This window comes from Carya illinoinensis, chromosome 4, assembly GCF_018687715.1.
Source record: "Carya illinoinensis cultivar Pawnee chromosome 4, C.illinoinensisPawnee_v1, whole genome shotgun sequence".
In the NCBI taxonomy this organism is placed as follows: Eukaryota; Viridiplantae; Streptophyta; class Magnoliopsida; order Fagales; family Juglandaceae; genus Carya; species Carya illinoinensis.
The window spans coordinates 8,397,549-8,413,322 of NC_056755.1; the positions used below are offsets into that span (position 1 = coordinate 8,397,549).

The following is a 15,774-nucleotide window of genomic DNA, read 5'->3' on the forward strand; positions in this document are numbered from 1 at the left end:
TACTTCCTCTTTTAATTAAAGAAAAATGTTATCTATACTTATAATTGCAGATAACTATATGTATTGACATGTCGATTATTAAAATTGTAAAAATTTTAAAATTTGAAATTCAAATTAAAAAAATTGATAAAATGGGACAGATATCTAAATGTATAAGAGAAATGATATTTGCAGTCGTGATTGTGCAAGCGACATGCAGTCGTTTTGAAAAAAATGAATTAATATGAGACTCACATGAAAAAAAAACTAACTTTTTAATCGTAGACCCCACTCTTTTTCAAAGCAATTGCGCGACGTTTGCAATTCCACGACTATATGTAGTATTGCTCAATGTATAATATTATGCATAAAGTTGTATATATATAACAATTCAGATGAAATAAGATGAGATGTTTTGTTAAAAGTTAAATAAAATATTATTAAAATATAATTTTTTAATATTAATTTTATTTTATAATTTTAAAAAATTAAATTATTTATTATATTTCGTGTAAAAATTTTAAAAAAATATAATAATGAAATTAGATGAGATAATTTTTAAATAAAATATTGTTAAAATATAATTTTTTAATATTAATTTTATTTTATAATTTAAAAAAATTAAATTATTTATTATATTTTGTGTGAAAATTTTAAAAAATATATAATAATAAAATTAGATGAGATAACAAAGCCAGACCTAAATATCCATTTTCAAAATTTTTGATGAGAATAAGATTATCTCCTACAAGCTTATACATTCTACATTGGACCATCATTGGTCCATAAGTGAGAGTATTGCTGTGTTTGCTGTTTGGTAAGTGAGTATTCTCGTTTACTACCGAACCTCGTATTATTTTATTATTATTTATAAATATTTTATTATTAATTATTATTATTATTTTTACTATTATATTTCATCTCAAAATATTAAGTTTGAATTTGATCCTGGAATTATAAAAAAAATTAACGGAAATTAAGGTTTTTCATTTAAAAAAAAAAAAAACTTACGCTGTAATCGCGCAATTGGTCAAGGATTCCCCCGTGCGAGAATACTTCTTAAGCCTTTAAGGTAAGATTCCCGTTTGAGAAGGACCTAGGATATTGCCTTTTTCCTCCCCCTTACAGTTGTCGTTTTTATGAATCAAGCTGGCCAATACGACAAAATCCCCTCTTGACTTGCACCATTTTCCTCCCTCCATTTAAATTATTACATAAAAGTCCCAAGCTCGATCCAGTCCTTTCAACGCGAAGTTGAAGATAGATGGCTGCTCCTCCGCCAAACCCGGTGCCTGTGGCATACCAGACGGCCGGCACGTCTTCGGCGGTGCCACCATGGTTGAACAAAGGTGATAACGGGTGGCAGATGATAGCGGCGACCCTCGTCGGCCTGCAGAGCGTGCCGGGGCTTGTCATACTCTACGGTAGCATTGTCAAGAAGAAGTGGGCCGTGAATTCTGCTTTCATGGCTTTATACGCTTTTGCTGCCGTTATAATCTGTTGGGTAACGTGGGGATACAAGATGTCCTTCGGACACAAGCTCCTTCCCTTCTGGGGAAAAGCCGGCCCCGCTCTCGGACAAAAGTTTCTACTCGAATGGGCTTCGCTGCCTGAAACTACGCAGTACTACAATAACGGCGAGCTGGAGACGGCCATGATTCAGCCATACTACCCCATGGCAACGATGGTGTGGTTTCAGTGTGTTTTTGCGGCGATCACGATCATACTTTTGGGGGGATCGCTGCTGGCCAGGATGAACATTAAGGCTTGGATGATGTTTGTGCCACTTTGGCTTACTTTCTCTTACACTGTTGGAGCCTTCAGCTTGTGGGGTGGAGGGTTCTTGTTTCATTGGGGTGTCATGGATTATTCCGGTGGTTATGTCATCCATCTCTCTTCAGGAATTGCCGGATTCACAGCTGCTTACTGGGTCAGTCAGTTCTTTTTTTCAGTACTACTATGACTTTTCCCAAACATAAATGCTTGCTTGCTCTGTGTAAGTAGGGTCCTCTTTTCATTTAAGAACTTGTCTCCCTACTACTACAGTTATCCAATAACCATAACATGAATCTCTACTTCATAAACCAGGCCATGGTTCTTCTTCTGTGCACGTAGAATCTTTGTAGATCATATATATTGATTTCGAAAAGCTTCTCTAAGAAAATAGATGCACTTCCATCGAAAAATAAAAATAAAAAATTAGATGCACGGTTCTAGGATGAGAGCTGATCTTTGCAGTGTTCACCTTGTACTTCAATAATCCCACTTGTTTTAATTTCGAAATTTTTAGATAATTTTTTATTTGATATGATGAATATTATATTAAAGGAGTACTTATGCCATTTAGATCGGGTTAGACTCAGTAACCTTTGGTTACTCAACCTAATCAAATACATCTCATTTAATTATTATAATTTTTTTAACTTTTAACATAAAATATAATTAACCATTCAACTTTTTCAAATCTCAATTCATATTTTTTAAATTCTCAAAATGAGAATAATATTAAAAAATAATATTTTAATTAAATTTCTATCACATCTCATCTCAACTCAACCCACTATACAAATGGGGCTTAACTTTTTTTTTTTGGGGCATCCATAATCGTGGATTAAAACAAAGCAAAAAAAGGTCCCTAAAATTTCTATTTTTTTAATTTTGGAGAAAAATGACAAAAATATGTGTTCCTGGTTTGGATTGTAGTATTTGCTAGTATGAACACCCGTGTGAGGAAGTCAATATCATGATCTGAGATTCTGAGCGGTAGTTTGCCGTTTGATAATGCAGGTAGGACCAAGATCAAGAAAAGACAGAGAGAGATTTCCTCCAAACAACGTATTGTTAATGTTGGCAGGAGCAGGGCTATTGTGGATGGGATGGGCGGGGTTCAACGGTGGAGATCCTTATGCAGCCAATATTGATTCCTCCATGGCCGTCCTTAACACCAACATTTGCGCCGCTACCAGCCTCTTGGTCTGGACGGGGCTTGACGTTGTCTTTTTCAATAAACCCTCTGTCATCGGAGCAGTTCAGGGCATGATTACCGGGCTCGTTTGCATCACACCTGGTGCAGGTGACATAACAGCTTATATAATGATTAGTATTACGTACCTCTATGATTCCTTATCATCATCGGAACTCCTTAGAAAGTTGGGATTTTGTCTGGGTTTTTCGTTTTCTTTTTTCTTTTTTATTTCTTTTTTATTTTTTATTTTTTATTTTTTATTTATTTTTGGGAGCTTGCAATAGTTTTGGATTAACATGCATCGTGCATTTCAGGCCTTGTTCAAGGATGGGCAGCAATAATCATGGGAATTTTGTCAGGCAGTGTTCCATGGTTCACGATGATGATTGTACACAAGAGGTCGAAACTTCTCCAGAATATTGACGACACGCTCGGCGTTTTCCACACCCATGCCGTGGCTGGGTTGCTCGGCGGAATCCTCACCGGGATCTTTGCAGAGCCCCAGCTATGCAAGCTCTTTCTGCCCATCATCATAAGCTCCAGGGGAGGCGTCTATGGAGGATCCGGAGGAAAGCAGGTCCTCAAACAGATCGTGGGTGGCTTATTCATCATTGGATGGAACCTAGTGGTCACCACTATAATCTGCAACGTGATAAATTTGGTGACCCCTCTGCGCATGTCGGAGGAAGAATTACAGATAGGGGATGATGCCGTTCATGGCGAGGAAGCGTACGCGTTGTGGGGTGATGGCGATTATGATCCTTCCAGGCATAATCCTAATTATTCTGGTGATAAATTGCCCGGCCACCGGGCATCTAGTGGTGCTACTCAGGTGGTCTAGCTGTCATGGTGGCTCAAGTTCGCTAGCTTTCGAAGTCTTTGTCCAGATTTATTCTACGTCTCCCCTCGCTTATTCCATGCATCCATCTTTCTATGCCTTTAATTGACGAAGAGTCGAAGACTTTGAAGTAGTTGGTATCGTTTTTCTTGGTGCATGTCTTGTGTTTTCCAACACCTAAATTGTTTATATTAATTGCTTCCGGTGATCAATCAATATTTGAACTGTTTTCAAATTTGAATCAATCATTGATGTTGGGCTATAAAAATTTTAAAAAGAACTTGTCATTTGTTGGGAGTTAGATCATCTTCTTATTATAAAGTTGTTTGATCGGGTGTTTTATATGGTTGTCGTTTTTCTTTTTTCGGTTTTTTCTATAATACTTTGGCTAAATGTATCATATGAGATTGTTATGGATGTGTATCACGGCTACCAATGTATAACCATATGCAACCAAAGAATGGAATAGTTTAGGGGTTTGTGGTAACTCCTCCAATGCCAAAGTCAATAGTCATCGTGAATAAGCGCAATTGAATACCAATTAATCAACACCCTTTACATACTTGGGTTCTTCTTTTATATGGAGCCTATGAAATATTCTGTTATTATGTGATAACGGACTAATTAACTATTTGAAACTCAAATTTGGAGATAGGCAACTTATCTCATACTTAATTTAAATGATAATTGCTTTTATCTAATGTTATTTTCAAATGGTTATTCTATCAGTATTAAAGATAGGTCATATTCTCCAAAATCAATCTAAGCTCATACAGCGAGGTGGGCTGTGGGCTTAACTAATGGCCCAGACCTATTTGTATCTCTCCGATTATAATGTCCTCTCCAGAGGTCATATTAATCTATGAATTTATTTTCATAAAATCATTTTATAGTTACAACAATTCTTTTATTATTATTTTTTTAATCTCTTCTTCATTAAATGTTTTTAGTTTTGAACCAGTAATAGATGTTAGGCTATAAAAATTTAACAAAACTTCTTGTCATTGGTGGATGCTTACCTTTTGTCTTCTTTCTTAGTTTCATATATTACTTTTATTACATATTCACACCATGTATTTTGTGACGTCTATGTCATCAGTAGCTCTCGTGTCATGGACTAAAGAATTATGATATCGATGCATTGAGATGTTAAGTGTCACGTTTGATGTTTATTAGAGAGTGAAACTAGAGAACCGTTTAAACATATTTAGAGAGCTCCAATCACGTATACAGGAAGATGATGAGAAAATACAAGAGTGGTGAGCACGTGGACATGGTGTGCAAGGGATGGAGTATATGGATACTTGTTCTCTCATCATCTCTATGAAGAAAGAAATAGATGTTATTGGACTATAGAATAAATGTTGTTGGAGTATAGAACCAAAGAGTTTAAAATCTATTTAGGAGATGGTTATTCTCATCATTTTACACCATACACTTTTCATATTTTTAAATTATTTTTTGTATTTATTAATTTTAATTATTTTATTATTGTTAAACTAATTAAGTTGTTTTACTTATTATCTGTACACCACATACTTGTTATAAGAAAAAAAAAAGATAAGTGTGGTGTGTAGTGCAATGTTTTGAATACCGTACCTAATGAATGTGCGAAAGTGCACTCTAAATATTCTATTATTAGACTAAAATACTAAAATGTAAATAGAAATCATAGGAATTAATGTGTATTCTTAAATTGAATTTCTATTTACGTTGGGATACTCCTAAGCAGTTTTTTTATGTCTAATTTCAGAGTTTATAAAAGAGCAAGTCAAGCCCAGTCAAATTCAAAGGAGAACATTCATGGAGTTTGAGAGCAATTTGGAAGAAAAGAAAAAGAAATAAAATCACAAAATGAAACTACAAGAAGTCTAAGTCCGAAATTAGCTAGGAGACAGTCTGGACATATTTTAGTCTTTTGACTGTATCTTTTTACTCATATATCGGATTGATGTGATTTTTAATACATTAGAAAGCTATCTTAAAGGGTTATAACTTTGTCTATAATAAGAATTTCCAAATTCGAACTTCTGAAGGGTGTACGTGGCTGCCAAGATAAATCTTAAAATTAGACGATTTTTTTATGTGAAAATTAAAAGGACATTAGAGCTTTTTTTTCTACCTTATATAAGTATATCATTAGCACGAAATGGAGAGGAGGAAGAGGCACAAGAGGCAAATCTGAAAAGAGGAGAAAATCACTTCCATGGCCACCATTCGCTTCAGTTTTTTCTGGATATTTTTGTTGTCCATTATATTTATGGGTAACTAAATTCTCAAGTAGGATTAGGGATGAACTTGCACATTAGATGGTATTTTTAATTTATTTTTAATTCATATATTTGATCTTCAATTGCTAAAACTCTTTTGTTTTATTATTCTCAATTCATCGTTGATATTTTCTTTTCCGAATAATCATATAATTTATTCTGTTTATGGATTCAGTCATGCTTTTTCTATTGAATGGATTAGTTCTTTGATTATGTTTGGATCAATTATTTATCTATATTGATTTAGTTGTTTGCTACAATATCGCTCCCTGAGTATATTGTCGTCATTGAATTTTCTTAATAGGGGTAGTAATTTACGTATCTTAAAAGTGATGAATTTTTTTTCAAAGAGTTAAATTTGATTTAATTTTGGTTTATAAATCTATACATTCTGATTGAGAATTTCATAAATTGCGTTCCTAATTGAATTATCCAATAAATTAAAAATAATTAAAATACCGGATTTATGCAAGGGATTCCTGCCGCTCTACTGTTTGTCAAATTTGAGTACTTTTTCTATTAATCACTTTGCTTCACTTTAATTTACATTTAAAATTAATCTTTATTCTCTATTATTTATTTAATATTTTTCTTTAGTTTCTTTTTTCATCTTGCTATTCTTTTAATTTGTCTCTTTGTGGAATTGACACCCCAAAACTGTGCTACAACTACCGTGTTATTCTTTGGGCGTAATCAAATTTTGGCGCCGTTGCCGGAGAGACGGTAGAAGAATTGTGAGATAGTTTTTCTTTTCAACAATTTGTAAATGCGGTAACTTCGTTCCCTCCTTTAGCTTGCTGCATCTTTATTTTATTTTCTATTTCTTTTTGTAGTTTTTTTTAGTGTTGCATTTTTCTCTACCTTGCATGCACAGGTATAGAGACGCTTTGGGTCGGTTTGCTTGTAGACCTATGTTAGAGTCTGAGTTTAATTTTTCTGATCATTTATTTGAAAATTCTTCTAATTCTAAGAAAATGAGTAAACATGAAGATCAACCCACTAGGACCCTTCAGGATTACCTCCACCTTACAGGCACAACCACACCATCATGCATCATGTTTCCAGCTAATATTTGCCAATTGGATTTTAAAACAGGGATGATACAGTTACTCTCTACTTTTCATGGCTTGGAAAATGAAAATTCATATGTGTACATTAGGGAGTTTGAGGAAGTAGTTGAGACTTTTCATAGTCAAAATGCAACTGATGACATTGTGAAACTTAAATTCTTTCCTTTCTCATTGAAAGTTAGAGCTAAGAGTTGGCTATACTCATTGAGACCACGATATATTGGGTCATGGAATGAGATGACTCAGGTTTTCTTTAATAAATATTTTCCCCAATATAAGACCAATGCTTTAAAAATGTAAATCTCCACCTTTGTACAAAAGGACAGTGAGATTTTGTATCGGTCTTGGAAGAGATTTAAGGAGCTATGAGTATGTGTTATCACCATGGGTATGAGAATTGGCGCTTAGTGAGCTATTTTTATAAGGAATTTACACCTAGAGAGCGTCAATTTGTGGAGATGATGTGTAATGATGAGTTTTTACAGAAAGATCCTGATGAGGCCATAGAATACCTCAATGAGCTTGCTGAAAAAGCTCACACTTGGACTGGACCTAGTGCTACTGAGAGCACAAATAGGTCACGACCTGCAAGAAACCTAAATGGTGGTGGAATTTATTGTTGCCTAGATGACTAACACAAGAGGGGGGTTGAATTGAGTTGTATTAAAAAAATAACAATTATAAATCAAATATATAATATAAAATATAAACAAACTATGAAATAACAATAAATATAAAGAGTAAAGGTAAGAGAGAAGCAAACTCAGTATGTTAACGAGGTTCGGCCCCACTGCCTACGTTCTCGCCTCAAGCTACTCCTTGATGATTCCCAAATTTACTATTCAACCTCCTTCATGTGGAGATAGAAACCTATTACACCTTTGAACAACACCGCTACAAAGGATCCGTGTAGAACACTCTCTACACTTGCAATCACCTTACACGTGGTGATTTAACTATTCCCCGTGTAAAATACTTTCTACACGCACAAGGGTTATGCACACCATTTTTCTGATACAAAAACTGATAATGGGTAGGTTATCAGAAAACACTCCTCAATGAGTGAAATAAGAACAATACAACGCAAATTATATCTCTCAAAATGAACAAGGATTAAAGCCCAATGCTTAGAGAAGAGAAAATGAAAGATTTGAATGAATGTTGTATGCTCTGGATGTTATGAATGTGAAGCTCTCAAATGATCTATTTATAGGCATATGAGATTTCATATTCAAATTTAAAAAGATTCACATGTCAAAGATAACATCATTCACTTTTTCAAAAAAATCAAACGTAATCTTTTACTTTTGGCATATGACAAAAGGAGCACACTTTCATTTTCAAAAAATTCAAACCTAATCTTTTACTTTTTCCATATGCCAAAAGGAGCACACTTTCTTTTTCAAAAAATTCAAACCTAATCTTTTACTTTTTGTATATGACAAAAGGAGCACACTTTACTTTTCAAATTTTTCAAACAAAATCATCTACCTTTTGTATAAGTCTAAAAAAGTATCAATCACTTTTGAAAATATTCAAATAAAACATGCACATGTGAAAAATGACAATCAATCATCTTTAATATTTTCAAAGTTCAACCATTTAATCAAGGCATGCACATGTAAAAGATGACAATCAATCATCTTTCAAAATTTTCAAATTTAATTTTCAAAAATATTCATGCACATGTAGAAAATGTATTTTAATGCTTTATGATAAAATATTAATTTTGAACATTAATCCTAATTTCAAATTTTAAGAGATTTACAATATTATTCTATGACTCTAATGTGAACTTATTTCCTTCTTGCTCATGCTTGGCTCTTTGATGTGCTTGACTCCATTGTGTGGACAACTTGAACTTGAAACTCTTTTATTCTTTGAATTCATTTGTTATCATCAAACTCCATGTGTAGATTTATAATCACATGAAACTTGAAACTTTGGGTTCAACATTTACCATCTCAGGGAAGAAGATAACTTAAAGGCTAAGGTTGAGATGCTCACTAGGGAGCTAGATGTGTTAAAAAATAAAGACTTAAAGCCAACACACGTGACTAATTATGCAGAGTATTTTGGACCATATTTTGTAAGTGGCGGGGTAGATCACCTTGCCCAAGAGTATCCCACATTTGTTGAGATGAGAGAGATGTATGAAGAACAATATAATGCCTTAGGTATGTACATGAAGCCTGTTGCACATTTCTCTGATACCTATAATCCTGGGTGACGTAATTACCTCAATTTTAGTTGAAAATTTGAAAACCAGCTACTTGTGCAGCCCCCTAGATCATATCATGCACCATATCATGCACCTTCATCTTCTAGGAGCCCCTTAGAAGATACTTTACATGCTTTTATTGAGGCACAGAATAAAACTAATCAAAAATTTGAATCTTTGATTATGCAGGTTGTCGAAAAAAATAAAGAAATAAAGAGTCATATATCCAAGATAATCAGCTCCTTGAGTGTGAATAAGCGTGGCAAGTTTCTTTCTCAAACTCAATCCGCACCCCAAGGTCATCATATGACACAAAAAAATTTGAAAGAGGTCAATGTCATTGTGACAAGAAGTGGTAAGTCCTTACACATCCAAACAAATGATAAATCAAAGGATGTTGAAGAGGAACAAAACAATGATAGTACCGACTTTCCTGAGGATGCCGAGGTAATCAAGAGTCCAGTTGAAGTACCAACTCGGTACTATTATTGTTTTGTTCCTCTTCAACATCTTTTGATTTATCAGTTGTTTGGATGTGTAAGGACTTACCACTTCTTGTCATAATGGCATTGACCTCTTTCAAATTTTTTGTGTCATATGATGACCTTGGGGTGCGGATTGAGATTGAGAAGGAAACTTGCCACGCTCATTCACACTCAAGGAGCTCATTATCTTGGATATATAACTCTTTATCTTTTTGTTTTCTTCGACAACCTGCATAATCAAAGATTCAAACTTTTGATTAGTTTTACTCTGTGCCTCAATAAAAGCATGTAAAGTATCTTCTAAGGGGCTTCTAGAAGATGAATGTGCATGATATGGTGCAGGATATGATCTAGGGGGCTGTGCAGGTGGCTGGTTTTCAGATTTCCAACTAAAATTGGGGTGATTACGCCACCCAGGATTGTAGGTATTAGAGAAAGGTGCAACATGCTTCATGTACATACCTAAGGCATTACATTGTTCCTCATACATCCCTCTCATCTCAACAAATGTGGGACACTCTTGGACAAGGTGATCTACCCCGCCACACACAAAATATGGTCCAAAAGACTCTGCATAATTAGCCACGTGTGTTGACTTTAAGTCTTTATTCTTTAACACCTCTAGCTCCCTAGTGAGCATTTCAACCTTAGCCTTTAGGTTATCTTTTTCCCCGAGATGGTAAATTCCACCACTATTTAGGTTTCCTGCAGGTCGTGACCTATTTGTGCTCTCAGTAGCATTAGGTCCAGTTCAAGTGTGAGCTTTTTCAGCAAGCTCATTGAAGTATTCTATGGCCTCATCAGGATCTTTCTGTAAGAACTTAATACCGGTCAAGACACTAGAACGAAATATTTCGGTACCGATACTGTTTCGAGATAGTCGATATATGAAAAAATTATATATATAAATATATATTAATTATATTCTAAAATAATAGTCTATATATGAATAAATTATACATAAATACATATATATAAAAATTATAAATTGTCTAGTCTAAATTAGGGGTCAAAAAATGAGTTTGTAGTTTAAAAAAAAGAAAAATTGAGGCCGAAATATCGGTTGGTACCGGCTGGTACAGGCTGAAATATTGGCCTAATACGATACGATTTTAAAAACATTAGTGTGCTGTGTTGAGATGATAAATAAAATTATTTTTTTAAAAATCGTAATGGAAGTACATTTCACGACTTATATTAATGGATTTAATTTTCAAAAATAGTTCAATTTAAAAAAAAAAAAATACTTTGAAGTGAAGTACGGGTGGATCTAAGAAAAGAAATTAAGATGTGAGATTATTTTGTGAAATTCGGACCTTGTAAGTTGTAACCAACTAACCAATTTAATTTGTTGCTCAATGGGCCTCAACGACGTGATCATCCCATTGAGCCCAAGCCCAGCCAACGAAAGAATTTCGTAGCGCCATAGTCGAGCTCTCTCTTGGTCAGTCTTCGTCGTCAAGGAATTAGCTGCAAGAGTTCATTTCATTCGGCACAAACTGCCCTTGGATTAGGTACACTCTCTCTTACCCCTGCTTTATTATCAGATCTGAGCATGAGAGATTAAAAAATTCGATCTTTGGAGATGATATCTGGGATTTGGGGGCACTTCGGGTTTGCTCCGGCCATGCTTCGTAGATTTGGGACGAGTAAATGCATTTTCAAGCGGAGGAATCGGAGGTGATGGAATGTTGTTCGAAGAAATGCCCAAGACATATTATATTCGTGGGGATTATATATGGCAGCCATTTGCACGCATATTTTGTTTTCTTCTTTTATTTCCATCTCCACTTTTTTTACTCTCTGTTTCGCATCCTGATACGATGTCATGCTCAGTTTTTTGTATTAGTTATAATGCACCAAGCTGTACTTCATTGAATTTTATGCTGATTGTCCTTTTCTTGTGGTGGTCGACTCATAGTTTAGACGATGTTATGCTCTGACTCCATTGAAATTTTAGACACAAGTACATAATTCGTGGTAATAAAACTTAGATGTTCTATTGATATTTTCAGGTACCGATGGCAACCACGGCTTGTTTTATCATTGTGAGCAGAAATGACATCCCTATATATGAAACTGAACTCGGATCAGCTGCTAAAGTATGCCATTCTTCATTCATATTTGTATCTCGCTTTTGTTTTTTTGTTTTTAAATATAAGTTCTTCGTGCCTTGTAAATGTATTCTCTCGATCTCTCTGGTATACGTTGTCTATGGCTTACCATGAAGAGAAAGGCACAAATTGGGAAGGCATATGGTTTCTTGTGACTTTTAGGTTTTTCTCTTCTTTAGTCTTATAAGCACTGCTAAAGTAATCGTAGTTTGAAGGCTGATTACTTCCTGGGAAAAAAAAAGTTTTCTGTTTTAGCTTGAATTCTTTTTAAAATTCACCTCAACGTGGAATCTAAATTCTGTTCCATCATCTCAGATACCTGGAAAAGGAAAAAGAATATAATGCTATAGGAAAATGATAGTATGACTACTAAATATGCTCACCAAATGTGCCCACTCATCTTTTTTTAATTTTTAATTTTTTCTTAATGGTTAAGGAAGTGATTATTAGTGCATTTATATTTTTATATATTTTTTTCTTAATGGTTAACGATGTTTAAAAAATGATTAAAGAAAAATTAAAAAAAAAAAAACTCATTTGTACTAGTGTGCACATTTAGTGGACACATTTAGTAGTCACCCTAGCATTGTCCAATGCTATAAGCATTTTTTGGATTAATGTAATCTTGATTGAAGATAGTTTGCATTTGAATTTGTTATATATTTTTCATGCTAGAGTTATCTTACCTACCTTGCTGCCTTATGTAATTATCATGATTCTTTTGTCTTTATTTTGATCTTTTTTGAACTTATTAAATGTTTGTATGTTATGGTCTTTTTACCAGCTATTTAACATCGGCATTGTATCACCTCATAACAGAGAGAAGATGCTGCTCAGCTGCATCAGTTCGTATTACATGCAGCTTTGGATGTTGTTCAGGACCTTGCATGGACTACAAGTGCCATGTGAGTTATGTTACACAAGATAATCTATATGTCAATGTGTTCCCGAATAACATGCATACTTTGCTCCATTATACTCATTGGACCTCCTAACAATCTCCGTCCTCATGTTCTTGATGCAGGTTCTTAAAAGCAATCGACAGATTTAATGATTTGGTGGTTTCGGTATATGTTACAGCTGGTCATATCCTCTCTACTTGTGGACTAGTTCATAGATGGCATACAACTTTATATTTTCTTTCTATTTTTGTCATGATATAAAGTTAATTGAAAATAATCTAATATATTTGATGTTGGCATTATGTATTGTTAAGGCAGTCACCACCCTCGAAATAATGTTAACTTTGAGCAAAGTTAAACCCCCCGGGTCATTGCTTAGTTGTCTGCGGTATGTGTATTCTGTTGAAGCTGGACTATGTTGGCCTTGTACAATTATCTAACCCACTTTTGCCTTGTTTAAGAAAGGTAGTTATTAAAAACTTGACAATGACATGAAAAACTAATTGACACCCGTCTGTCTTCTTTATCACATCAAGACCCAATCCATCACTGGTGTTGCTGTGATTTTGTTTCACCATGCTACAGAGCTGTGAGAGTGAAAAGTCTTTTATTTTCTGCTGTATATGAGTGGAAATTTGAATTTTTCTTTGACCAATATTACATACACGATTTATGCTGCTTCACGACTCTCGTAGCGATGATGGAATTAAGAGCTTTTTCCAAGAGGTTCATGAGCTTTATATTAAGGTAAATTATGGGTTTCAACTTCTATTAAATTCATTTTTTTCCTCTCATACTGGTTCTATTAGCATGCTACATGTTCTTTCGGTAGAATGGATCTCTTTAACAATGATGGTTATCTGGCTGAGCAGCTATTCTTGTCCTTTTCATGAAGCCTTTGAATGCTATGAGATGAACTCCCAACGATATGCAGCTATTGCACATTCCATAATTACAGTATGAAGATCAGTACCTATAAAAAATAATAATAATAATTACAGTATGTAGACCAGTACCTATAAAAAAAATAATAATTACAGTATGTAGATCAGTAGTGAAATTCAGATAATTACCCACTTTCCTGTGCTTGGAAAGGCCACCACTGGTAGAGCTTCTTCTTTTAATCAGGAAGCTCTTGTAGGAAAATGCGTACTTGTTCTGGTGGCTCCGTGCTAATGTTGTTTTGAAGATTAGGAAGTTTATTTATTTGATAAGTGAAGATTAGGAAGTTTATAATTGCTCAAAACCAACAAAGAGTATCTTAATATAAACAGAAACGTAAAACCCCCAAACTTAATGAGAAAGGGTAACTTCTACCAAAAAATTGCAAAATGTCAATCTTGATTGGTATCTTTCTTGCAAACACCTTAAAATAAATCTTTTATCTGCTTTGCTGTTCAATTTGTAAGTGTGTCTCACCACCATGGGGTTGGTTTACGTTTTTTTTTCCCCTTTATCCACTTATGTTTTTTTATTTTTCACTCTTATTTTTATTTTTATTTTTCAATTCAACTTGTTCTGAAGAGTATAACTTTGGGTGAATGCTGTTAGCACCATTAGATAACCTACCAGAAATAACAACATATATGCTGTATACAACCATTTTGATTGTGTGTTCTATCTCAATTCCCTTCTTTAAAAGGGTTATATTGAAGATGCAAGTTTAAACCATTTTATGCTTTAATGCATGCTTCATGCTGAATCTAGACTGATCAATGACAATCAGAGTTTTTAAAGGTCTTTGGTTTCTCAATTCATCATATTGTACAGTATTGATGTTTCTGATGTTTCAGCATTCTCTTACAATATTTATGGCTAGTAATGCTAGATCAATGGCTATTAGAAATTGTTTATTGGCTAATATGGTGTCTGGCAATTTTGCAGACTCTTCTTAATCCCCTATACTTGCCTGGTTCTCGCATTACATCATCGCACTTTGATACAAAAGTTCGTGGCCTTGGACGAAAATATCTGTAGAGGTCCTCATTCTGTTATACTCAAGCTCGTGCGGTTATGGAGAGTTGTAAGGCTTGAGTTGGATCTCCCCTATTTTCTGATCCTAGATAATCTCAAAGAGGCTTTTCTATGGTTTGGTGGTGGTAAGAATTTGTTGCACGGTTACATCAGATCTTTCTATACATGCATTCATCCCGAGTAATGATGAATAACTTCCATGCGAAATTTTCACAGTTGAGACACATATCAGCTGTATCTAATGATTGATTTCATGGTTATTTCTATTGATTTTGCATTGTTTAGCAATTTGCAGCATTCCTTCAATCTACTGATTAGTTGTAAGGGTCAAATGCATGCATATTTTGAACCCTGGCAGGCTAGCAAAATGCAATTATTTTAAGGCAAAAAAGGCCAATAATAGGTATAAATTGATATTTTTGTTTTGAACTCATCTTAGGAACCTAATCTTTAACACCCCCCACTTTTGAGCTGCTAGGTACAAAATGGCGTCAAAACATCTTTAGTACCAAACTAGGGATAGCTAAAGAAAATTATATACAAACAACTATTTTCACAATATTTTACACGACCCTGTTTTAAATGAGGATATTTTTGTAAAATAAGTTATAAAAATGACATCGTTTTACAAAAATACTCTCAATTTAAAACATGGTTATATAAAAAAATGTAAAAATGATTATACGTGTATTATTATTCAATAGCTAACGTACCATTATTACATCATTTAGAATACTAAAACTTTTATTTAAATTTAAAATTTTACATAATAAACTTCTATTTAAAATGAAATTGTAAAAAAATGTTATATTGGTGTCATTGTTCTTTAGTTTTTGCTTGTTAGAGACATTGAGATAAGATGTCTTCATGATTGAGTTTATTTGTGTAAAAATGTTTGAGACATGGGGTAAGAAAATCTTGAGAAACTCTTTCTTTCCAAACGATGAGGAGAAAAA

General features: G+C 34.0%; 2 protein-coding genes across 3 annotated transcripts; both read left to right on the top strand.

Moving 5' to 3' along the window:
- The first annotated feature begins 1,129 nt into the window (after positions 1-1,129).
- Positions 1,130-4,083, top strand: LOC122306627 (ammonium transporter 3 member 1-like). The gene is made up of 3 exons (XM_043119066.1): positions 1,130-1,909; positions 2,767-3,052; positions 3,259-4,083. The coding sequence occupies exons 1-3, from the start codon at positions 1,244-1,246 to the stop codon at positions 3,783-3,785; spliced, it is 1,479 nt and encodes a 492-aa protein (XP_042975000.1). The 5' UTR covers positions 1,130-1,243; the 3' UTR covers positions 3,786-4,083.
- Positions 4,084-11,205: 7,122 nt separating this feature from the next.
- Positions 11,206-15,084, top strand: LOC122306689 (trafficking protein particle complex subunit 2-like). Of its 2 annotated transcripts, none has more exons than XM_043119155.1 (6): positions 11,206-11,342; positions 11,844-11,930; positions 12,762-12,847; positions 12,967-13,028; positions 13,506-13,591; positions 14,729-15,084. In XM_043119155.1, the coding sequence occupies exons 2-6, from the start codon at positions 11,850-11,852 to the stop codon at positions 14,819-14,821; spliced, it is 408 nt and encodes a 135-aa protein (XP_042975089.1). In that variant the 5' UTR covers positions 11,206-11,342; positions 11,844-11,849; the 3' UTR covers positions 14,822-15,084. The 2 variants fall into 2 exon arrangements, with proteins under 2 accessions (XP_042975089.1, XP_042975088.1); XM_043119154.1 differs by lacking the exon at positions 11,206-11,342 and adding an exon at positions 11,349-11,508.
- The last annotated feature ends 690 nt before the right edge of the window (positions 15,085-15,774 follow it).